The 24,533-nt window shown below is 39.4% G+C and overlaps 1 protein-coding gene across 14 annotated transcripts in view; it reads left to right on the top strand.

The window, feature by feature from the left end:
• The window catches only part of HOMER1 (homer scaffold protein 1), a 187,064-nt gene that overhangs the window by 50,180 nt on the left and 112,351 nt on the right, over positions 1-24,533 (top strand). For 10 of the 14 annotated variants that reach the window (XR_012505281.1, XR_012505280.1, XR_012505268.1 and 7 more), the window contains exon 1: positions 3,619-4,169. The exons of 3 other annotated variants lie outside the window; for them this stretch is intronic. Coding sequence is in view for 4 of the 11 variants with exons in the window: in XM_045512325.2 (XP_045368281.1) it covers positions 4,165-4,169 (5 nt within the window). In the remaining 7 variants the exon portion in view is untranslated. Of the gene's footprint in view, positions 1-3,618; positions 4,170-24,533 lie in introns of those variants that run through there. One more of the 14 variants, XR_012505276.1, reaches the window with a different exon arrangement.

Raw genomic sequence — 24,533 nt, 5'->3', positions numbered from 1 at the left:
TTAGATGAAAAGTCGTGTAGAATGATTCTCTGACTCCTTTGAAAATTGTATTGGAATCGTTTCAAGGGAAGAGAAAGGCACTTTATTATTATTTTTTTTCTGAGCAGACATTCCATGATATATAAAATGTTACAAAGTTTTATTTATTCCTTGGGGTACGTAAACATATGTATTCCCTTATATACTAATCCCACATAAGCTAGAAAAAAATTGACCAATAACTGGCAGAATTTTCTAGATTAAGTGCAGAGGCTGAAACTAAATAATCACAGAAACTTTGGGTAATTATATCACAGTGCACCATTCTATTTATATAGAAAAAAAAGTTGCTCTCAATTGTCAGTTGACAAAAGAGCAGTCAAGAAGAGACCATGTAGTTTTGAAAAGCAGAAATGCTAACGAAGGGTCAGCATTCTCAAAGCAGGGAGGTAGCTAACACGCTGTTTTGACAGTTGGGTAAAGATGAGGAGAAAAAACCATTGTGAACCAGAGAAAGTCATGATGAAAGGGTAGGACAAAGTGTTTGAAAATAGTGAAGTGGGAGCTTTCATTAACATGGATAGGAAGAGCAGGAAAGAGAGAAAAGTGATTTCCTTTAGATAGGAAATGGTTTGTACAGCAATTTTAGTTGAGTAATAATTTGTATTTTAATTTTCAAGGGCCAAGGGATGACTTTATTTGAAGAATGATAATTTTATTGGTTTAATATTTTATACATATGTAAGAAGCTCCAATTATCTGAAATATAAGTTAGTACAAGTGTCTATTAATATAATAATATATATTAGACAAATTGGCAAGCAGGGGTTTGCTTTTGATCAACCTTTGTTATAACCTTAATAAAAACTACTATTAATACTTCAAACTGTAAGCAAGATCATGATTTTATAATGCGAAGATAACAGAAAGCCTGATTTAGTTGCAACTTGGCTGATTTCCTTTAGTCTTGGGATCCTAACTTTATCATGAAAGTGTAAATGCAGAAAGCAGTAAAAACAATGTTCCTTAATTAGGACTCATGTGAGTAGTTTAATACTAAACATGTTTTTTTAAAAAACTACACGTGGTATAAATTCTGTAGAGTTTTCACTTCCTTTATTTAAACTGCATTGATATCTATTTATAGCTCTCCTAACAATTACAGTATAGGTTGACGATCCTACGTCCTGGATTTTCCAGGTCACTTCAGATTCCAAATATTTTGTCTATTGTTACATGATGTGTTTGGATTTCAGTTTGGAAAACATGGTCACTGAATTTATAGACTAACTCTGAAATAGCAATAGCCTTTGGCATTTTGTAGTAGTTCTATTTCTGGGCCATGATTATCAAGTTAAATCAGATCAAATCAAAGTTCATTATTTGAGTCTACCTAATAATAAACTATGAAATAATGAGGACATTTAAAAAACTTTGTAGTAACTGGCAATTTGAAGAACATTCATAGTATGACTTACACACACACAAAACCGTATCTAGTAAACCTATAGATAGACGGCTACCCCTCCCTGCCATATAGGAAATGAATAACAATATACGTAAGAGATACTGTGTTATATGTTATACAGTCAAAACTAAGGAAGACAAAAATAGTCTTAATGCGCTTGTATTAATATTAAGAAAAAGAATTTGGTAGTCATTCTTATTTTCAATTTCCATAGACTGGAACTCATAGTCTTGATAAACCAGAAGTGAGAGGAGGATACCCTGGGATTTGCTGGCATATGACGATAACTATGGGGGATCTAAGTCAAGACTGACTCATTATTCCATGCCAAAACATGCTGTTTTGCAACTGAAAACATTTAGATCATTTGATACCCACCATTACTATCCTTTATGTCATTATAACATTGCTCATGGCTCCACTTAAAATTCATGATTTAGGTGCCACACACCAAAAAAAAGTTTTAGCGACTACTAAGTGCAGAATGGCATTTAATAACTTTCAAAAATTAAGGTGATTTTCCCCCCGTCTTGTTGGAAACATATCTACCACAGTGATCAGTCTCTCCTCCCACATTTCCGCGCTAGTGGGGACTTGAGAAGCCCGGGAAAGCTGCTGCAACAGGGTTGGGAGTGGGAGATAGGATATCACCCGCTTGACACTTCGGCACTGTTGCTATGAATGATTCACTTGTGTTTGGCACATTTGTTGCAAGGAAATCTCCTCCTGCCGCTCCTCTCGGGCTGTCTCCTGCGCTTTGGCCTTTAAGGAGAAGCGAGAGCAGGTGGGCACAGAGGAGCTCGCCGAGTCCTCCTCCCCCTTCTCCTTCCCTAATTTAGCAGTACTTCCGGCCGCGTGACATCATCCCCCGCACCCCGGTGACGTGAACGGCGGGTGACGTGTGTGCGGAGAGGAGCGCGCTGACGTTGCTATTTAAAGATCCTCCTGCGGGGAGGATGGAGACACAGCGCAGGCACCTGGTGTGGGGCGCGGAGGAGGCTGTGGCGGCCGGGAGCGGGGCCAGGAGCCAGCAGAGGAGCAGAGCGCACGGCCTGCCCGCCGCCGGCCACTAGGGGAGGGGGGAAAGACAGGAAGGACGGACCGCCGGACCCGCCGGTCGGCCTAGCTCCCCACGAAGGCCAGCTCGACCCCCGACCACCAGCCTCCCCGCCGCCCTCTCGGCTGCCGCCTCCTCCCGCTGTCCGCAGGGCCCCATCGGGCCCTCGGGACCGGCCTGCGCCCCAGCCCCCGGCGCCCGGCCGCGTCCCCGCGGCAGCAGCCGCCTCACGCCCCCTCCCGTGAGCAGGGGGAGGGACCGCTCTGCTCCCCGTTCTCCCCGCCCCCTCCCCCGCCCCCCGCAGCCCACTCTGCTGCCGCGCTTGCCTCTCACGGGCGGCGCTCACCCGGGAAGCGGCGCCCTCCGCTCTGCTAGCGGCCGGTGGAGGCGGAGGCAGCGGCGGGCTTCGGGCCGCCCCGGCCGGCGCTGCTCTGCCGAGTGGGAGCTGGAGGCCGGCGGAGGCGGGCGGTGATGGAAGTGTGAGGAGGAGGCGGCGCGTGGCGGCGGCGCGGAGCGGGAGAGGCGAGGAGCAGGGGTGGGGGCACTGGAGCAGCGGCTCTTCCGCGGCTTCGAGCCCCGTTCCCCTGCCCCTGACGCGGGATTAGCCGCCCGCCTTGCCTCGAGCGGGCGCCCGTCGACCCTTGATTCCCGTCCTCTGCCGCTGCTCGGCTGGCTCCGGAGCTAGGGGCACCGTGGGGCTCGGTTCTCTGATTCATTCATTCTCCGCCGCCGGGAGCCTCAGACCTGCGGTGCTCCGAAGAGCGGAGGGAAGAGGGGCAGCTGCGAATGAAGGGCCGTGCGCGAGCCGGGCTCCATTGTGCTCGGCAGCGGGGGGCGGGCAGGGGGTGAGGGAGGTGGGATCCGGCCCCCTCCCCCTGCTCCCTGGCGTGCGCTGCGCCCCCAGCCTGCTGCCAGCCTGGAAATGGCTCCGTGTATTCTCTTTGGGAGAATGAATCGATCCTGCCCAGCCTGCTCTTCCTCCTCCCCGCCTCCTCTCTGCTCCCTGTCTTAGGAGGGGAAAAAAAATTAAAAGACAGATTCCCATGTGGAGTGCCGTGCACGTCGCGAGCTGCCGGGTTTGCACTTCGAGGAGATTTTTCTACATAGCTTTTTCTAATGTAAGCGCAGGGAAGCACTGGCAGTACTGCTTTTAGGATTTTTCTTTTCTCGCAGGGATCTGTCAAGTGCACGTCGCATTGGGTTGCACGCTCCACCCCCGGGGACCTGGTGTGGTGGAGAAATTTGAACCTGCAGCCTTAGTAGCACCGAAGAGGCCGAGTTACCTGGCTCTCCGAGTGTCGAGAAGGACATGAGCGAAATGACCACCGAACTCATTTTTTATAGGACTCGGTGAAGCTGGATTCTGCGTTTCCAGGCACGTAGACTCATTTTGTGGAATAGAGTCGACCGCTATCTCCTCCGCGCAGCATTTTCACCCTAATAAGCAAATGCCACCTCTGCTTGAGCATTTTGGTGTTTACCAGAGAGAAATCATTTTAACTAAGGGAACTAACTGAATTTTCAGCATCACTGAAATACCTCCAGAAAAGGATCTCGGGAGGTGGAAAAGCAACTGCGAAATAGCAGACGGGGAAATTCCTTTGGAAGTTATTCCGTAGCATAAGAGCAGAAACTTCAGAGCAAGTTTTCACTGGGCAAAATGGGGTAAGGATTTTTGTGCTTAACACCTCTTACAGTCTGTTTATGTATGTATGTTATTGAGCGGTGGTGGTGAATTGTCTGTGTTTTATGTTTTCAAACAATTTTGCCACCTTGCTAAGCTGGTCGTACTTTAAAAATATAGGTGAGATGTGTTAACCTTTTGACAAGTTATTTTTGTAGAGTGACGCCGGAGGCCATAATTAAGGAACATGCGTATATTGCTTGTAATGAGAATATAGTTTTACTAGCAGTATTTAAGAAGACAATACATTCTGCCCTTTCCAGGTCAAAGTGCTGCATCAGCGTGTAGTGAAAGTCATGTTGTCTTAGGTTTTGTTGTTCGTATCTTTCAAAGAGAAGTCCTGCATTCTCTCAGTACTTTGAGAATAATCAGGTGCACAAAGGAACATTTGTAAAGTAGTGAGTGGTTAGACTACAGTCCTTGAAAATGAGCCAATGTAAATTGTTGCCCTCACTGTGCCCTCTGTTTTGCCCTTGAATAGACAAACCTGAAACCTATAAAATTGATTAATTGGAGGCATTAAAGCGAACATCTGGAAGTCTTACTAATGAGGGCTCTACAGTGCCCCACACTTCGTTGAAGATCAGAGCCTGAATAGGAAAAAGCTTTTTGTTGAATGAACTCGTTCACTTATTCTGGTTTTTTTGTTTTTATGATAAAGTCTTTCGTTTGTGTTAACAATGTCAAATCTACAGCTTCTTTCAGATTCATGGTCAACCAAGAGTGCATTTTCCAACCTTTTGTTAACTCTTCACACAGTAACTTGATAAAATGGTACTGATTCTTCCTAATTTAAGCCAGGAATCCATAATAGATTAATGGAGCAATGATGTCGTTTCATTGATGGATTGTCAATGTTTTTTGTCGAAGAGGAACTTCTAGAATTTTCTTTGTCTCTTGGTGGTTGAATAAATACCTCTAAAGTGTAATTAAGGGACAGAGATTGAAAGGATAGACACTGAAATTCATTGTGACAGTTTAGGGGTGTACACACCTAAACTTTTCTTGAAACGTTCAGAGGAAAGTTGTTAATAGTACTGCCCTTTTCGTTGGAGGTAGAATTTGAAGTTTATTAACTTGAACAAGTGTGAAAATGTAGAACGTACATTGTAGGAGTCCTTCATCGAATTGATGAGAAGGAGCGGTACTTGTTTGTAAAGCTTAAAGGACAAAGTGATGAGAATATATATAACGAATAATTTTCGGGTACTGCTAAGAGCAATTAAAATACTTCATTCTATTTCTAGTGCTGCTATTAGTAGCGTGGTGATCTGAGGCAAATTGCTTGACCTTTGTGGACTCTATCTGTAAAATGAAAGTCTTAGGTGAGTTCTAAAATTTTTTCCAGTCTGTAAAAGTGAATTACTTTTTTTCCTCCTCCTCCTATTTTCATGATTGCTCGTTGATTTCTTGAAGTAAATCTCTCAGATGGAGAGACTGTCTTCTCTAAGCAGTTTCTAAGTGTGTAGGCTGGAAAATTATGGCATTTGGAAATATTTTGGATGAATTTTACCAGTTTTAATAAGAGAAAATACTGAAAAAGACTACCATTCAAAACCTTTGAAATATGGCTTCCCTTGAGAGTCTGCATCTCTTCTGTTTAAAACGTGTCAGAGAAAAAAATCAAGTGGCAATTTTTCATGTTAAAGGCTGCGTTCTCTCTAGTCTGTGAACTGGTAGCATCATGAAAGAAAACTGATTTTCCACAACCTTTAAGCTGTATGACTGTTCATCGTTTTACCAACAGCAGCTTGGGAAGAACTTAATATGCAGGGGACTGATATTTAATGCATGAAAATAAGCCCCCTGACACAGCACACATTTTAGATACTTCAGTGTAAATGTGTTGATAAACTAATTTATTTGTCCTTAATAAAGTCTTAAAGGTGGGCTGCAGAGGCAAAGGAGCAAATGTTCACGGCACAATTTTTCTGCAAGTCTGTCTTTGGGGCTAGGACTCTTTCTCCTTGATAGTGACTTGTTTCATCTGAGTTGTCAAGAGAGGATGGGCAGGTGGAAGTGGAAGAGAACAGCATACAGAGAAGGCATTGTGGAAGTTTACACACTTGATAGGTGTTTGTACCTGATAAGTGTGGAATAAGCAAGCCTCTTGTACCTACTTACAGGAAACAGAGCTTTAAATGGTCCTTAAAGTTTTACCCAGGCAATCCTAAATTACCTTACTCTGACCAGTATATAAAATTTAATGTGGATGAAGTTTCACATTTTATGAATATATTTTTGACTGATTTTAGGTTTTAATCAGAATTTATCTTTGCCTTAATTATGGATATAATTGCAAGTCCGGGGCAAAGTTGAAGCAAAAGGAATTTTTTTTCAAAGAAAATAAGTGATTAGTTCAGGCAGAAAACAAATCTAAGGTTCCTGTAATAGTAGTTTATAAACTATGGTGGGAGTGGAAAAGAACAGCTGAAACTGACAGTTGGCAGAGTCTGTCAAAGTATCTTGGATGCAGCCTGAACTGCATTTATTTTATTTTTTTAAAATTTTTTTGGGGGTAGGTAATTAGGTTTATTTATTTATTGATGGAGGTACTGGGTATCAAACCCAGGACCTCGTGAATGCTAAGCATGCGCTCTACCACTGAGCTATTCCCTGCCCCCGAACTATTTTTAATTACAGTGGAGGCAGTGGAAGTACTGATTTGTGAAATCGGTGTATCAGACCCCCCTAAAAATGAGAGCATTCATATATGTAAGGTTAAAGTCTAGGAAAAGCTTCCAAGCCCCAGCGAGGAGTCTCTGTTAAGGTTTGACCCCAGTCCTCCAAGTACTATCTCCTAATGAGAGCAGTGAGTCAGGAGCTATTTTGAAATGATTAGAGTAGGCAACAGAAATCACATAACTTCAAGGAGGTATTTCATGCTACCGTTTGTTTTGCTTAGCTCATATTGGCAACTTAGTGCCCTCAACAAGGGAATAGAAAATATCCCCTCCCCCCTTCTCATTAAGAGTTATTTTTCAGCTGTGATTTTTTCCTGCTACTGGTTTTGATAATGCTGTTTCTGATTTATCTCACCTGCCTGTGGGTGCCTCTGGAAATCCTCTTCTCCACCTTTCCCCAGATAACTTCCTGAAGTGTGGAAGTGGGTGCTGCTACATTGCAACCTGAACCAGTCCCTTCTGAGAGTGGAAGCTGACACCTCTTTCTGCCTCAGACTACTGTCCGGGGACTTTAGCTAAAATGCGGAAATCTTGATCTAGCACTGCAACCTGAATGGGCTTTGTCGCAAAGGCACCCACCAGGTCATTTCTAACATCAGAGAAATTAGATAGGCGTCTTAATTCTTCATTTGTTCATTTTACCGATTTTGAACCCCTCCCCTGTGGCATGTCCAGCAGCTCAGTGCTTCTGATACAGAGACTAATAAAATGTGCTACTTCCCTTAGGGAGTTTATAGTTTAGAAGTTGGGAAGACAGTCAAGCCTAAAATTACAAAGTACAGTGAAATGTCTAAGGGACTGTAATGTAGGCATCACAGAGGGACAGAGTGTGTGTGTGTGTATGTGTGATACTGGCTGCTGAGGGAGGGATAAAAAAGCTTTTGTGGAGGCGGTAATTGGTATTAAATAATGGAAGATGGGTACAGGTGGGCCTTGTAGACAAATGAGAGAGTATTCAAGGCAGAGGTAACAGTGTGATTGACAGCACTTAGACAAGGAACTGTAAAAAAGTTTGGCATGATGGACGTGGCTTTGTGGAGTCTGAACAAGAGATGGGCCTAGAGCCTTATGCAGGGAGCAGGTTAGAGGGCCTTGAGGAACGAACAAAGCTGGTGTATTTCAAGCTTTTTTTTTTTTAAAGCAGTTATCCATTATAGTAAGATAGATATTTTTATTTCACAACTTAGTGCACACATATATAAATGATAAAAATGTCACAAAATAATATCCTTTGTGTGAGATACTCTGATATTTTCTATTCTCTTCTATTTTTAAGAGTGATGGCTGGGACCTAATACATTGATTTAACAACCCAGTAATTTGAAAAACACTACTCTTAGCTGTGGGAGCCACTGAAGTGTTTTAAGCAAAACAGTTACATGAAGGATCAGGGAAGTAGCATGAGAAAAGAGTTTTAAATATTTAAATTTTGGTTGTGTATGTTGCATCCTGTGGAAACACCGAGCCAGAACAGTGAACCATGGCTGGATAGGGGAAGTGGACAGCTGGGCAGGCCCTGGAAAACTCCATGGTTAGGGGAAAGGAAGAATAGTGTTGAGTTGTGTGTGGCTGTCTGAGTGGGACATTCTCAGAATCAGGGCATTTTGTGTGGAGAGGTAAAAATGTGGGAAACAGCATGCAGTGTTCTAGCAGAACCACTCTCTCAGATGGGCCATGAAATAGTGAGTTTGGGAGTTGAAAAAGTACTTTCTAGCTGGTATACAAACTGAATAGTAAGAGTGAGAACATGTTTGAAATTACCCCATGAAGTAATTAAAGAGTATTTGGAAGAACAGGAGAAGGAATAGATAGATCGATCAATTGATCTGAAGCACTATGCTGTACACTAGAAACTAATACAGCACTTTAAATCAACTGTACTTTTATAATAAAATAGTGATTAGGGGTAGCATATTAGGATGTGATTATGTAATTCTTAAAAACAAACAATAAGGACCTACTGTATGGCACAGGGAACTATAGTCAATATCTTGTAATAACCTACAATTGAAAAGACTCTGAAAAGCAATATATGTATATATATGCACACACATATATGTATAATTGAATCACTTTGCTGTACACCTAAAACTAACACAACATTGTAAATCAACTATACTTCAACTAAAAAAAAGAATCCAAGACACCACACACACAGAAAAAGATGTCATTTTGATTGGTAACATTATGTGGAAATCAATCCTTTTTTAAAAATCCTTATTGATTCTGTTTTTATTTCTTTCACTTATAGTTCTCCTTATTTTGTTTTCTTGGCTCTAGAATAGAATTACTGAACTTTCACAATAAACTTGCAGACCTATCATGAGCAAATAAATAGGCACACTAAAAAATCCTTTTCAAAATATAAATACATAAAGGATGCGTTTAGGGAAATCTCTTAATTTTGGTTCGGTACACTAATTTGTTTAATAATTTTGAAGTGGAGTTGCAGTATAAACCTGAGTGTTGTGACTTCTCTTTTTGGAGATTAGAGAATCACGAAAGTGATCTAGGACAGTTACCTAATCTTATTCATGGCAGTTAAGGGACTGACGAAAGTGTCTTTATACATAGTTTGTAAATTCAGTTTAGTTTCAAGTGATTAAGTGTCTCAGATGAAAAGGTGGTTAAATTTCAAAGGTACACCCTCCCTACTGCCATGTGTTTGTTTTTCTTCCCCCAGATCTCTGGTGTTTAGCTGAAATATTTATTTTTAGTTACTCAATTGTTTTGTTGTTTAAGAGTAATCCGACTCACTGGATGGAAGAGTAGGGAAAATGAGTTCCAAATATTTAAATGTTTCCTGATACAATTTTTAAATGACTGAATATAAGACATTTTAAATAGCTTTATTTCTCAACTGTTTAGTTGAGTGGAATGTGCAGTTTCTTGTTTGTGTATTTGACCTGTGACTTATACAATAAAGAGTGACCATATAGTTTATGAGATTCATTATGTTTGTGGAATAAATCGAGATTTTCCTAGAGATCAGAAAGAATTCTCTTAAGGTTTGAAAAGTTGAGTGCTTTTTGAGACAATGTAAGGTTTTAGGTTCATTAAGTATCTTCATTTCAAAAGGCTCTCCATGTGATTAGCTGTATTTATTTATGTACATTTTAGCCCATGTACAAGAATTGAGATAAACTTTTCAAATCTTACTGAATGGGCATTGCAAGAGTAGGTAAAACTTTTTAAAGGCTAATCATTCAGTGGTCGTCAACATGTGAATAAAATCATGTTGTTAGTCTGACTTTCAGGTAAAAAAAAATCTTAATTTTTACAACATAACCTTCTGTATACTGTAAAATTAGGATACCCATTATCACTGCTAAAAGAGGCAGACTTATCAGTGAACTTGTGCTCTTAATTGTAGCTTGATTCTCCTTCATCTGTCATTTGAGTCTAATGCGTTGGTCATTTCTGTGCTCTCTAATAAAATATCTGATAAAAAGATGAAATTGTTTAGAATCAACACTGCTTGTTTTAAGCAAGATTTTTTAGGGAAGAGGCTGAAATTAATCATACGTATATATTATCTTTTTTGTGCTTTGTTTTTACCTTCCACTTATATTTTGTTTATTTCTCAAATTGTTTTTAAAAGTTTTTTTTTTTGTTTTGTTTTTGTTTTTTTGCTGGAAGCATTTTTTTTTATTTAATCAGATTTATTCACCATTAAGTAAACTATGTGTCACCAACCTTGTCCTGCAAAGAGTTCACATTTACCACAAATGGTGAGTAAGCTCAGTATTACTCAACTGGGGGCATCTCTCATTTACATGGAGTTCAACTTTTTTTCTAACTAAATTAAAAGTTTTTTAAAAATCTCACTTTTCTGGTAAGTATAATTTAGAATTACTTTTACAGGGGCAAAACTAAATTACTTTTTAGTGACCCTGCAAAGGGGAAAAAAAACAACAAACTATTCCTTCTTAGTTTTTTTTTCCCCCCCCAAAATTAATTGGGAACCCAGTATGGCTCTTGTGTAGCTAACAGAATTTTAAATATGTAAAATGAATATATGACTTACTTAAGATCAGAATTTCATTTACACATAACTTTTTTTTCTGTTGTAAGGTGGGATACTGGAAGAAGGCAAAAAGGCATTGTTTTCTTTTTTTTTTTTTGTATCAGGATATAAAATTATTTATAAAATCCAAAGAATTAGCAGTCTAGTCAGTATTTGCTCTTCATAGTACAGTTTACCTTTGCACTTTCTCTAGCTTTTGAAAAATCACTTTAATCCCTTAGCACCTAATAGTAGTTTTTTTTGTTTTGTTTTTTGTTTTGTTTTTGCTTTGCTTTGTGGACCTTTTCTTTTAATGTTCTCCCATAAAACATGAAGCATTTCCATGTTGTCTTTGAAAAGGTTTGGCACCAGTTCCTCAAGGCAGAGCCATTTCAAGAGTTGACGGCTTTTTGTAAAATTACCAAACGAGAGTTAGACAGAAATTAAACACACACACAAAAAAACTGTGCTGAGGGATCACAGATCCCAAAGCAACTATCATTTCTTTATAAGGTCATTTTAAGTCATGTTTTTCATGTCATATCTATTGGCACATCTGGATCCACGTGTGCACATGCCTGCAGGTCCAGAGGGCTGTAGAAGAGAGTATGCTTGACCTCCAGCCCACCCACAGGAGGGCTTGCTCCTAATTTGTCCCTATCCTTAGTAGGGGGGCCATAATAGACACAGAGCCACAGCCTTGGAATGGATATTGGTGGGTACTATACATAGAGGTTCCTAACCACCTAGTTCTTAGCAGAGCACATGTGTACAGCGTAAGTTGAAAGGATCTGGGGAATTAGACCTCATTTGCAGTGTACAGAAAATCGTGATTCCTAGCAATTGGGTAGAAGTTGGGTGTACCAATTATTTTTCTGATAATTTTTCTTGATAAATTGTTGGATCCTTTCATCTTTACATTTAAGCATGTCTCGATCTTAAAGTGTTGCCTTCCTTCTGTTTCATTTAAGAAATTTAAGAGGGTTATTCTGAATAAGACTTTTTTTGTGTGAGTTGGAATTTTCTGCCCTAGTTACTTTCAGTTTCCCCCATTAGGCTCTTAATAACAGTCTCTAGGAAATTATCTTAAGTGGATTTGACTATCAGAGAGCTCGAAGTCCTCACATTAGAAAATTTCTGTCAGCCAGTGTTCCTTCATGGAAGGTAAGTCTGAACATGAGTAAACTTATATGGGACAATTATTTTGAACCAACTGTAATATTTGAGTGTGCTTAGCCTATCCCTTTACCTTTCTGTGCTTCTTTTTTGCTTATTTGGTTTGTAAAACTACCGTTTGCTGTCCTACTCTGTAGTCATGAATCTCTGTCATGTGGCTTTTAACATTAAAATTCATTACTTTGCTTAATCACCCTGCCAGCTCCCAAGATGTTTATGGAATGAGGATTCCACCTACTCTTGTTTACTCAGTATTGCCAGGGATCTGTGTACATTCAGCTGAATGGGAAGACTCCCAAATCACCCTAAACTCGTCTTTCTTGAGGTTCTGTTGATTAAAAAGAATAATTTTTAGATCTTGCAGGATGACTTTTTCCCTACTTAACTGATAATGTATAGAATTTTAGTTTTCTATTTTCATTGTTGCTTTCATTGATTATTAAATGCTAAATTGATATTTATGGCTATGCATGTATTCATGTGGGGGGAAATAAGACATTAGTGACAGTATTGCTATTTAGTTTCACTTGGTGGCATATTAGTATATTTGAAGTAACTAGCATCATGATCTGTGAGTAAATTATAGGCTAGTCATATTGTAGGAAGCTACCGTGAAAAATATTTTCAAAGATGGTGCAGTGGTCAGTTAGAAACCAGGATACAAAATTGTATATTCTCAACTATATAAAACACATTCTGTATAAGCATAAAAAGATTTGAAGGAAATTCCTTAAAGTGCTACCATGCTTATTTCTGGAAGGTATGACTGTGAAATTCTGTTTTTTTGAGTCTTTCTGAATCTTTAAGTTTCTCTATGATGAATATATTAAGTTTTAAAACTTGGGTTTTAAGGGTGAGGGTATAAAAAAAAAAGCTAATACCTACAATACCAAGTTAACAGATCAATCACCGTTCCTACGTATAGATACTTAACGTGTTTATATCAATTTTAGCTTGCTTATCTCAAATTTTATTTTTCAAAACTGGCTTAAAAAAGTAGTTGCTCTAATGACAGCAAAAATGGTTTCTTGTTTAAGTGTAAGGGTTAGTTCTGCTGTCAGCTATCAGAGTGTTGGCACTAATCCCCACTTTTTATGCAGGAAGAGCCAGAACTCAAAGGGAAAATGTGACTTAGGGGAGGTTATGCAGCTATCAAGTGGCTGAGCATGTACTGGGTCCTCCAGCTCCTCGGGGCTCTTACCATTAGGTCAGGGGATCCTAAAGGGTTGCTCACATACACAGAGACTCATTTAGAGAGGGACTCTTACCCTCATAGTTAAAAAACAAATTCTAATTTAGTGTAAGCTTAGTATCTTGGTAGTGAGTTTTAATTAAATGTATTTTGTTTTCCATTTAGATGGTACTGAAACAAACTGCATTCTAATTTTAGTGTAATCAAATCTCTGTTCAGTGCCTTCTATTTTGAATTCTCATAAATGATTTGAAATGTTATTACATGTGTTTGGTGTAGAATTTCCAAAGTTGATTCTAAATTGTAGATTCCATCAGTCAAAGCCCTGTTAAGTGCCCTTGTCGTTATTGGACACATGGGCTTAAGGAATACATAAGTAGAGTCTCCTTCTCTGAAGACTTCAGAACAGAAAAAGAAAACTTGAGATGCTATCCTGAAACACTTTTCTTAGGGCTTAATGCTGGAGCAGGAGACACACAAGTGGAAGGATCACTTGTAGCATATTGTACAATTTCTGCATCATCATGAGATAGCTGTAAGTTACTAGAATTTGTAAGAGAAGGCTGGGCCATATTGTATCCAGATTTAAAATTGTTATTCTTTCTGAATCATTTTTCTCCGAGGTCCCAAACTCTAATGCTGTCATTGGCTGGGTAGAAAAATGTGTCTAATGTGGAAGTCAATAAGATGGTGGGGACTGTGGAAAAGTGAAGAGAACATGTCTTGCCTAAAGGCGTTCATATCCGGTGTGTTCTAAAAACCCTCTGGTGAAAGAAACACACCTGAAGCCCGATCCCTTATTTGTTTAGCAAACATATTGTGAGCTCCTACTATGTGCCAGTCACTGTGGTATTTTAATCTAGGTGGGATACAGTATGTTTGGAAATGCTTTAACTCTTGACTCAGGAAGGAAGACCAGAGCATAACAGAGCAGTGGCATTATCACTAGGTTAGTGGCTTTCAATTTTGAACTTGCATCAGAATCACTTAGAGAGCTTGTTAAAAATATAGATTGCTGGGCTTCAACCTGAGTTTTGATTCAGTAGTTCTGGGAGTGGAGCCCATGAATTTGCTGTTCTAACAAATTCCCAAGTGATGCTCATGTTGCTTATCCAAGGACTTTACTTAGAGAGTCATTGGATTTGTAAAATGAAGCTTACACATGAAAAACTTTTGTCCATTCAGAAGCTTCAAGGATTCTTGAAGCCTTTTTTTTTTTTTCTCTGCTCGCAAATTGCGAAAAAATTATGATTTTGAACTGCGGGGGAAAAACCCTGTTTGAGCCTTGTATCTATTTTTCATAAGCTAAAAGATCCAGGGCAACTTGAAACTGATTTCTATCTCTTTAAACCTGATTACTTCCAGCAGTACTTACCTGTTACACCCATTTCTTCAGAGTGACTTCTGCTTTCTGGCATTTCTGAATATATTATTTTTGAAACTACCTGAGACTGCTTTGACTCCTGAAGTTTTATGCTTTTGGAGGAAGTATGATGATTTCTTTCTAAGTTGTTTATCCTGTTTAGCTATCCTTAAGTTTGCCTACATGCCATAATATTAGTTTTCTATTGCTGTGTGACAAATCACCACAATTTTAGGGGCTTGAAAACAACACCCATTTATCTAAGTTTCTGTGAGTCAGGAATCTGGGCACTCTAACAGGGTCTTCTGCTCAGGGTCTCACAAGGCAGTAGTCAAGGTGGCAGCTGGGACTCAAGTCTTATCCGTGGATCAGCATCTTCTCAAAAGCTTATGTGGTTGTTGGCTGAATTCATTTCCTTGCAGTTATAGAACTCAACAAGGCTATGTCTTCAAAGCCAGCAGGTGGAGCCCCTCTCTGGTGCTTCGTCATCTTTTAAGGACTCCTCTAAATAAGTCAGAGCCACCGAGGAAAACTTCCTTTGTAATTAATTGAAAGTCAACTGATGAGTGATCTAATCACCTGTGTCATATCCCGTTCTGTTGAACCTTACTACCCACACTCAGGGTGAAAGTTTTATGCAGAAAATGTCCACCAGGGGCAGTAATCTCAGGGCTGTCTTAGAATTCTGCCTGCTACACTGCATCAAATACCTATGGATATTTTTATTTTCTTGGTAGCTTTTAAAACTCTATAGCCCTCTGCATTCCTGCTCCTATATGGACTGGTTACACTTTATGCATATTATGTGGTTCTCATACTAGACTTTCCCTTAAGTTTTTTTGGCAGGGTGAGGTGGGGTGGAGGACAACATATTTCTGTTTCCTGGACACTGTGTTTTCTTTTTTTCTTTCTTGGTTTATCCCTTTGTTTTACTGAAGCTCCTTTTCTTGTAGTTACCTGAAAATGACTAGGTAGGAGAGAACTTTTTTGAGGCATATGTGAAAGTGCCCTTCCCCTGGATCTCTAGGCAGGAAATAATTTTCTCTCATTATTGTGAAGGCACTGATCTGTTGTTTTCTAGTTTCCAGTTTTCTTGTTGAGGCCGGCTTGTTTCTGATTCCTATTCCTTCATGTGTTACTTTCCCCCCTACTTTGGAAGGTCTTAGGATTTTCTTTTTCCTTTCTTTCTTTTTTTCCCTGCTTTTCAAAAATTTCATGATATGGTATGGGGATTTTTGTTTGTGTGTTTTGTTTTGTTTTTTACCACTTTTTTTTTAAATCACTGATGGACCCTTTCAATCTGTCAACTTCTCTAAATTTGGAAGATTTTCTTCTATTTTTAAAAAATGGTTTCTTACACATTTTCTCTCTTTATGAACTGTTAATTGGATGGTAACCTTTTTGCCTTATCTGCTAGGTTTTTTTCTTCCTTTTATTCTGCCTTCTAAGGCAATTTTCTTGACTTGATCTTCTAAAACTTCTATTGGATTTTTAATTTTCCCATAATTTCCAAGTCTTCTTTCTCAGTATGTCATCAATTTGAGGACATTTATCATGTTTTGAGTTCTGTTTTCTATTCCCTAAATGTTCTTTGTGTTCCCTTTTCGTTTGTTTAGTTTCTTCTTTCATGTTGGAAACTTTCCTGGAATATCTGGTGATTCTCAGCTGTGTATAAGAGTGAGACACTAAAAATCCAGTTAGAAGCTCTGTGTGACTCAGTGAGGCCTGTCATTGATGAGGTTCATGTTAGGCATTTAGGTGGGGAACAGCCTTTTTCTTGGGGTGTTTCCAGGTGTCAGTAAGTAGGGATCTATTCTCTGAGATTGTAGGTCTTCTATCTGAGGCTGTCCAATTTCTCTAGAGAACAGTCTTCCATATGTATATTTCTTGGCATTCTGAGAACAAGGTAAGTATATTCTTCCATGGTATACCTCAGAGGCATAGCACCTGCTGTAAACTGAAAACCATAAAGGGAAGGGTTTTTGAGGGGCATGATTTGGTTTGCAGCCTTTTTCTTAATGCTCCACCATTGTTTTCTGCTGTTGGGAAAGGAAGTGGCTTGACTGCGTAGGGTGGAAAGGGGGCTTTCATTGCTCTTTTCCTTAAACTTTAGATCAGCCCCCCAGGTTCAGTCCCATACCTCACACCTACTCCTGCAGTTCCCTTGCCTCTAAATTCTGGCCAGCAAGTTGTTCACTTATCCCTTCACTCTTGGTAAGCACTGTACAGTTTCCTTGGCTTTGCCAAGTGAAGTATTATTCCTTCTTTCAAAATTATTTCTTTCAAAGTTGTATTAAAAATTTTTTTTAAAGTTGTATTAAAATTACTTATGCACTAGTGTCACTTCTATTCTTTGGTGTTATGGGTTTACACATTTTCTTCCCCTTCACTTTCATTTTAATGTAATTTCAGAAAAGGAAGATAAATGTATGCAATTAACTTGCCATGTTTGACCAGAATCACTGAGCCTCAGCTTTCGAATTTATACAAGGCATCTTTCAGAATGTGTTGACACTGTTGACGGTTAATTGATTAGAATTTGGTGGATGATGAAGTGTTGGCTTTCTAAAAGTCTCTCCCTGTTACCAACATCTGAAAACTCAATGCATAATATAAGCACAGGCTAAAATTTAAAAGTTAAAGTTGATCATCAGCCCAAATCTCAGCAAAGCAGAGCACTTAACTCTCTCAACTGTGTCAGGTAACTAAGGTGTTGCTATGGTTTATCCCCTAACACTGTGCCTCTTGAGCACTTACAACAAACATTAAGCACTTAATTTGTGTCATGAGTCATGCTAGGCGCTGGCAATGCAAAGATGAGTAGACAGTCATGTAAACAAGAAATTAGATTACTGTGATTTAAGTGGTGTGATGGAGATGTGTGTTGTGTTTGAGAGCACAGAGCAGGAAGTGCCCGCCTCCGCCTGGGAAGGTCAGAGAAAGCTCCACACAGCCAGTCATGTTTGTTCTGAACCATCAAAAACAAGGTAGAGTTGATGAGGGGTGGGGGGCAGTGGGAGAGGGAAAATACAGTGCAGGTTGCTAGAGAAGTATTTTGGGTAGGAAAGTGGTATCAGTACAGCTTCAAAGGTGATGTGCGAGTTAGAAAGTTAAGGTAGTTTGGCAAAACTCAGAATATAAAAGTAGATTTGACCAGGAGGTTAATCCAGGGCTAGATGTGATGACTGTGAGAGGGTTGTATTTTCTCTAGATGATAAGTGGCCTCCACGTATTTTTGGTATGGTGCCCATATCAATGAAAGGTTTTGAGCATATTCCTTCATTTGTGTATATTTTTAAGTTGCATATCCTACTATGTGTGTGTATATATACACACATACATGTATGTTATAAAACATATAAAGGTAGAAATGAAAGAGGAGAAAATAGCTTATTCCTGTACGCCACTTTAGAGGCCATTGCTTTAGGTAATGGTGAGGAAAGGAACAATTTTAAGCTAGTAGAGTTATTATCATGCTTGTGTTTTAGAGTAACTACTCAGGCGGTAATATAGAGGAAGTTTTAGACTTGAGGGGAAGGGTGTGTGTGTGTGTGTGTGTGTGTGTGTGTGTGTGTGTGTGTGAGAGAGAGAGAGAGAGAGAGAGAGAGAAGTGGGTTGGAGTCTTGGAGATCCTCAGATTTAATTGTATAATAGGTTAATTGAGGCAGTTTAATCAAGATTCATGGCTTGAATTAGGATAGAGTAGAACAGGGGCTGGATTCAAAAGCGGTCTAAGTAGCGGTGGCTACAGGAGTTGACAGTGAGCTCTGTGGACGTAGAGGGTAAGGAAACTCGCTTGGTTACCCCTCAGGTGAGCTAGGGAACCAGGAGAAGAGAAGCAAGTTTGCAGTGAGACGAGAGTGCGGAGTGAGTAAAAATGGATGTATTTATGGCCATCTACGTGGGAAAGTCTTATAGCCGGATATCCAGGCCTGCTATTCAGGAAAAGAGAACTGGGCTAAGGATAGAGTTTGGGGAATCGTTAGAAAAATAAGTATTGGTTGAAACCTTGAATGTGGATGAGCTCATGAAGGATATTTCTAGAAAACAGCAGACAGGCTTCTCTGGGGGAGTAGTCATTTAAGGGGCAGCAGAGAAGCTAAGAGGACTGTCGGCCTCAAACAGTGAGAGAACAGTGTCAAAAAGCCAGGACGAGGGGTCTTCCAGAAATGAGTAGCCAGGATGCCATGCAGCAGAAGCATCAAATGAGGCAAAAAGTGCTTGTTAGATTGGGTGAGCAGTGGTCCTTTAACAGCGGTGCTGAGAAGTTTGAGCAGCCTGGGATGGAAGCCAGATGGCCACAGGGTGATGGTGCTAATGAAGGACATGCAGGCTTCTCCTGGGACTACGCTTCTCCGAAACAGTGTAGCTTCAGCAAGCTCTAGGGTTCAGGAGATTGTTTTGATTTTGTTTTCAAAATGGGACTAAGCATTCTTTTTAGGCCCTGGGAAGGGAGTCTATAGCTAAGCAGCATTTAAAAATTACAGTGCATAGGGATAATTACCGAGGAGAGAGATGGGAGGGAATGCCATCCAGGGCACAGGAGGAGTGGTTAACCTTAGATAGGAGGCATGTCTTCCTCCTGGACTGGAGGGAAGGATGTGATTGGGTTAAGCTTGTAGGTTAAAGGGCACGAGACTGGGAGGGACTCCGTTTCCTCAATTCATTCCCTGATTCATTCAATAAACAAATCTTCATTCTAAGTAGCTGCTATGTGACAGGCAGTATTCTAAGTGCATGAGATACATCCGTGAACAGAGCTCTGCCTTCTTGGGCATGTGTTCTAGAAAGTGGTAAAAGACAAGGCCACCTTCTGAGAGTGTAGAGAATGAAGGTCGGTCAGAGCCTTGGGCAGAGAGGTGAGGAGTGGGAGAGATGACCCACCTTGAACAGTGAGGCGCTTGGAGGGCCCACCTGAGGTTAAAGCCACCGGTATTGGTGCTCCTGTTGTGGAAACAGTCTAAATCCAGGTTGCTGCTGCACCTGAGGAGCAGAGAACTGTGTTTTAGAAGGGTTTTCTTGGCCTCCATTGTGGTAAAAATGAAGCAGGAAAGAGGTATGTCCAATTTGTGGAGTGTTCTATTCAGAGTTGTTTTCATAGGCCACTTTCCCCCACCCCAGTGGCCAGTTTCCTTCTATAGAGGACGTTCTTATCTTAGGAAACCAACCTAGTAAGCATTAAGTTTGCCAGAATGCCGCCACTTTCTTAACATGGAAGTCTTTTCTTTGGGAAACATCCTGGAACCTAGTCCTGTGGAAAATCTTGGAGCTCTTCTGAGGTCTGGGACTCCATTTAATATTTATCTTCTCATCCCTCACTTGTGCCTGTACACATTGCCACACACAACACACATGCACTTCTGGGGGAACCAGTGCAGGGGAATTCTTCAATGAGTTTTTTTCTTCTTCTCTCGTACCTGGGAAAGTCACTGAAGTTAATTGTTGGGCTTAAGCACTTGAACATTGCTGATTCTTATTGAGAACTCAGCATATTGTTACTATTTTGGAAGCAGTTTTGCAACTATAACTTATCCTTTCTTACTCTTGATAAATGTAAATATTTGTAGTCTTTTTTGAATGGGTGGGTTTTGTTTTCTTTCTAGTCATTCAAAGTACCTGTGCTCATTGACCTATTCTAATTTTACTATCATGACAGCCTGGATAGCACTTTATTTTTTATGGGAACTTTCATGCTGAAGGAATATGTCTTAACTAGAAAATTGAGCAGCATTTTTCTTTTTTGCAATAAAATCAGTTAAGAGACAGAGGCTTCAAAATGAAATAAATTTTACTTTATCTTTTGTTCTATAAAATGTAATTTCATCATCAAACTCTAAATTGATGGGACTTGCACTGCTTTTTTTTTTTTTTTTTTTTTTAAGGTTTTTGTTGTTGTGGTGGTGGTGGTGGTGGTTTTTAACCTTGAGAGATGACTTTAGGCTGCAGAAGCTATGGCTGTGGTAGAGAGTAGCATAGCACAGTCCAGGCAGTGATTTAGAAATCAAGTGAGGTCTCTTGAGCCAGCTATTGGCTGTATTAAATTACTGATCCTCTTAGCTCTGTGATCCTGGGCAGGTTACTGTATATCTCAGTTTCCTCATCTGTAAAATGGGGATAAAATTATGAAAGTTAAAGGATAAAATACAAACAAGGTCATTAAAATATTGTGGCACATAGGAACTACTTAATAAGTCACAGCTGTTAGTACTATAGTTTTTATACAGATAAAATTTCTGATACTAAACTAAATTTTATCTTCTTAACTTCTAAATAAAGAACGTGAAAAAAAAGTTTTAAGCTTTGGTACCACTGAAAGTCAAAAATAAGTTTGTGGACATTATCCCCTCGAATAAAATACCCATTAAAATCCCCCTTCCTCCTACATTTTATGTCCAAAGAATTTAATCTGCTTAATGCTCTAATTCGTTGATTATCTTGAAATATCCTGATTTGGGAGGCCTTGATGGAATCATGAATATACTAATTCTGAATAAGGAAGTTGAGGTTTAAATATCATATATGATAGGGACAATCACCTATTCTACTGTAATTAATTTTATAAGCTACATATAAATAAATAATACTGTTTTTATGAAAATTCTTTATAGTTAAGCTGTCCTACTGGTCATTTTATTAAGTCTACAGAAGAATATTTAAATATCTGATTTGGTCTTTTATATTAAACATGCTCATTAAAGTCAAATTACTCAGATTGGAGTTTAATATATGGAAAGTTAAGTAAAATAAATACATACATACAAACAAACATACCTATACTTATTACCTGAAAATGATTCCAAATTCTTAAGGTAGTATTAGTTTGGACCATAAGTGTCACGAGGGTGGGGGCTCCCTTGTTTATTAATTCATTTAACAGATGTTTACTGAGCTACCACTGTGCGCTCGGGACTCTTTAAAGTGCTGGAAATATTGCAGTGAACATAATTGACAAAAATTCCTGTCCTCATGAGACAGGTAATGTAAATTGTATCTGCACTCCTTGGCACATGAAGAGTTTTCAAGAATATTTTCTTCCATACCCTTTAGCTGCCCCGGGGCCTGAGTGCAGAGGTGTACTCTAGCTGGTTACTGTTTTAGGGGCTACAGGGCAGTTATGCTAGGGGGCTTCATGTGTCCCTTCTATGGGTCTGAGTGTGGAGGTCATGGGAGTCCCTGGAGGATTTTAAGCAGCAGAGTGAAATTTCAGTTCACCTAAAAGTGTTGCATCCGTGCAGTAGAAATACTGTTTTGACCCCAGAGGGCCTGTTCTTCCTCTTTTTAGTAATTTTGAATCTAACTTGAATATAAGTTAAAAGTTGAAAAGTAGTATATTAAACCTACTTTTTCCAAGTAGATTTTTCATGTAGAAGGAGGAAAGAACCTTAGAGATAATTATTCTGTCTGGTTATTTATTTATTTTTACATTTTTTTATTGAGTAATAGTCATTTTACAATGTTGTGTCAAATTCTAGTGTAGAGCACAATTTTTCAGTTATACGTGAATATATATATATTCATTGTCACATTTTTCTTTTTTTTGCTATGAGCTACCACAAGATCTTGTATATATTTCCCTGTGCTATACAGTATAATCTTGTTTATCTATTCTGCATTTTAAAATCCCAGTCTGTCCCTTCCCACCGCCCACCCCTTTGGCAACCACAAGTTTGTATCCTATGTCTATGAGTTTTGTATTTATGTTTTGTTTTGTTTTTTTGATTCCTCATATAAGCGATCTCATATGGTATTTCCTTCTTTCTCTTTCTGGCTTACTTCACTTAGAATGACATTCTCCAGGAACATCCATGTTGCTGCAAATGGCGTTATGTTGTTGGTTTTTGTGGCTGAATAGTATTCCATCGTATAAATATACCACATCTTCTTTATTCAGTCATCTGTTGATGGACATTTAGGCTGCTTCCATGTCTTGGCTATTGTAAATAGTGCTGCTATGAACATTGGGGTGCAGGTGTCATTTTGAAGTCGGGTTCCTTCTGGATATATGCCCAGGAGCGGGATTCCTGGGTCATATCATAAGTCTATTCCTAGTCTTTTGAGGAATCTCCATACTGTTTTCCACAGTGGCTTTCCTTGCTTCCCTCTCCTACTCTTAATGATTTAGATGTCTTCTTTTACAATTTTGTGTTTATTCTTTTTGTAATTAATGGCAGTTATCTCCTTTCCACTTATGAGTTTCTCATTTTTGTAGCATCCTGCTTCTTTTCTATTTAAAGTAGACCTGTCAATATTTCTTTTAGCATGGGTTTAGTGTTGCTAAACTCCTTTAGTTTTTGCTTGTCTCTCCTTCTATTCTAAAGGATAGCCTTGCTGGATAGAGTATCCTAGGCAGCATCTTTTTTTCATTCAGGACTTTGAATATATCTTGCCACTCCATTCTGACCTGTAGTGTTTGTGTAGAGAAATCAGCTCTGAGCCTTGTTCCTTTGTAACTCACTCTTTGTTTTTCTCTTGCTGCCTTTAGGATCATTTCTTTATCCTTGACTCTGGCCATCTTGATTATGATATGTCTTGGTGTGGGTCTGTTTGGGTTCTTCCTGTTTGGGACACTCTGAGCTTCCTGTACTTGGATATCTGATTCCTTTAGGTTTGGGAAGTTTTCAGTCATGATTTCTTCAAATACCTTTTCAATCCCCTTTGTTCTTTCTTCCCCTTCTGGAACCCCAATTATGTGTAGATTGGCATGCTTTATATTATCCCATAGGTCCCTTATATTGTTTTCATTGTTATTTGTTTTTCTCTCAGCTGTTCTGATTGGGTGCTTTCTGTTGTCCTGTCTTCTAGGTCACTTATTCGTTCCTCTGCATTATCTAGCCTGCTTTGTACAGCCTTTAGGTCAGCTCTCATCTCAGCAAATGAGTTTACTAATTCTACCTGGTTCTTCTTTATAGCTTCAGTTTCATTTTTGATATATTTTATATTGCTAAACACTATTTCTTTTAGTTCCTTCAGTACTTTGATCACTCCTTTTTTGAAATCTTGATCTAGTAGGCCATCAGTGTCTGGTTCCTTGATTGTGCTTTCAGGGGATTTCTCTTGATCTTTTAATTGGGAGTGATTCCTCTGCTTCATATTGCTCATATCTCTCTGGCACTGTGGCTTAAGGAGTATCAGTTATCTAGTTCTCCTGGAGACGGTGTGCTCTTAATGATTTTATCGAGAGGTCTTTGTGTCTTCACCCTGTTTCGCGAACTCAGCTAGCTGTTTCCAGTCTGTCTGGTTTTTAAAAAAATTAATGTTTTGTTCCCTTTGGTTTTCAGATGCAGAAATGACCTTGTAAATCAGTGCCTGTGTTATTTTTAAGTGAGAACACTGAGGGCTTTGCCCAAAGTCCCAGTGCTTGCTGGTGGTACAGCCTAGCCTTCTGTGGCTTAGCCTTGCATTTGTTCCTCTAGAAAGAAATATCCATCACTTAGTACACCATCCATGAGTGCAAGCCAGCCTAAAAATCAGCTGTGTAAGAAGTTTATATGTTTATCATATTTTTAAATTTTTAAATTGCTCCCTTTTCTGAATTGTTTTAGCTCTTTATATTGCTTCTCCTATGGCATTTATCACTTTCCACTCTTCATAATTATCTTCTATTAAAAATTTTTTTTTCTAGGTGAAACCTCTTTGAGAATAGGATGTGTATGGTTCCTCTTTGTGTATTCCCCACGGCTCTTAATGGGATGCCTGGCATTTCCTGGGTATCCCTGGGTACTCAGATGATTAAACACATACTCACAGAGGTTACATTTTGGGTTTAATAACCATGAAAACCCACAAGAATCTAGTCTACAACAATTTAAGAGGCTCTTTGGCTTAGTCTCAAATTTAGGTTGAATTCTGGCTCCATCCTGAACTTGGTTGTGTGATTTGGAATAGATCACTTATGTCCTTTTCCTCATTTGTAAAATGGAAATA

Source organism: Camelus bactrianus, chromosome 3 (genome assembly GCF_048773025.1).
Source record: "Camelus bactrianus isolate YW-2024 breed Bactrian camel chromosome 3, ASM4877302v1, whole genome shotgun sequence".
Taxonomy (NCBI): domain Eukaryota; kingdom Metazoa; phylum Chordata; class Mammalia; order Artiodactyla; family Camelidae; genus Camelus; species Camelus bactrianus.
Note: the sequence above shows the minus strand (reverse complement) of the source record. Positions and strands in the feature narration are given on the sequence as shown.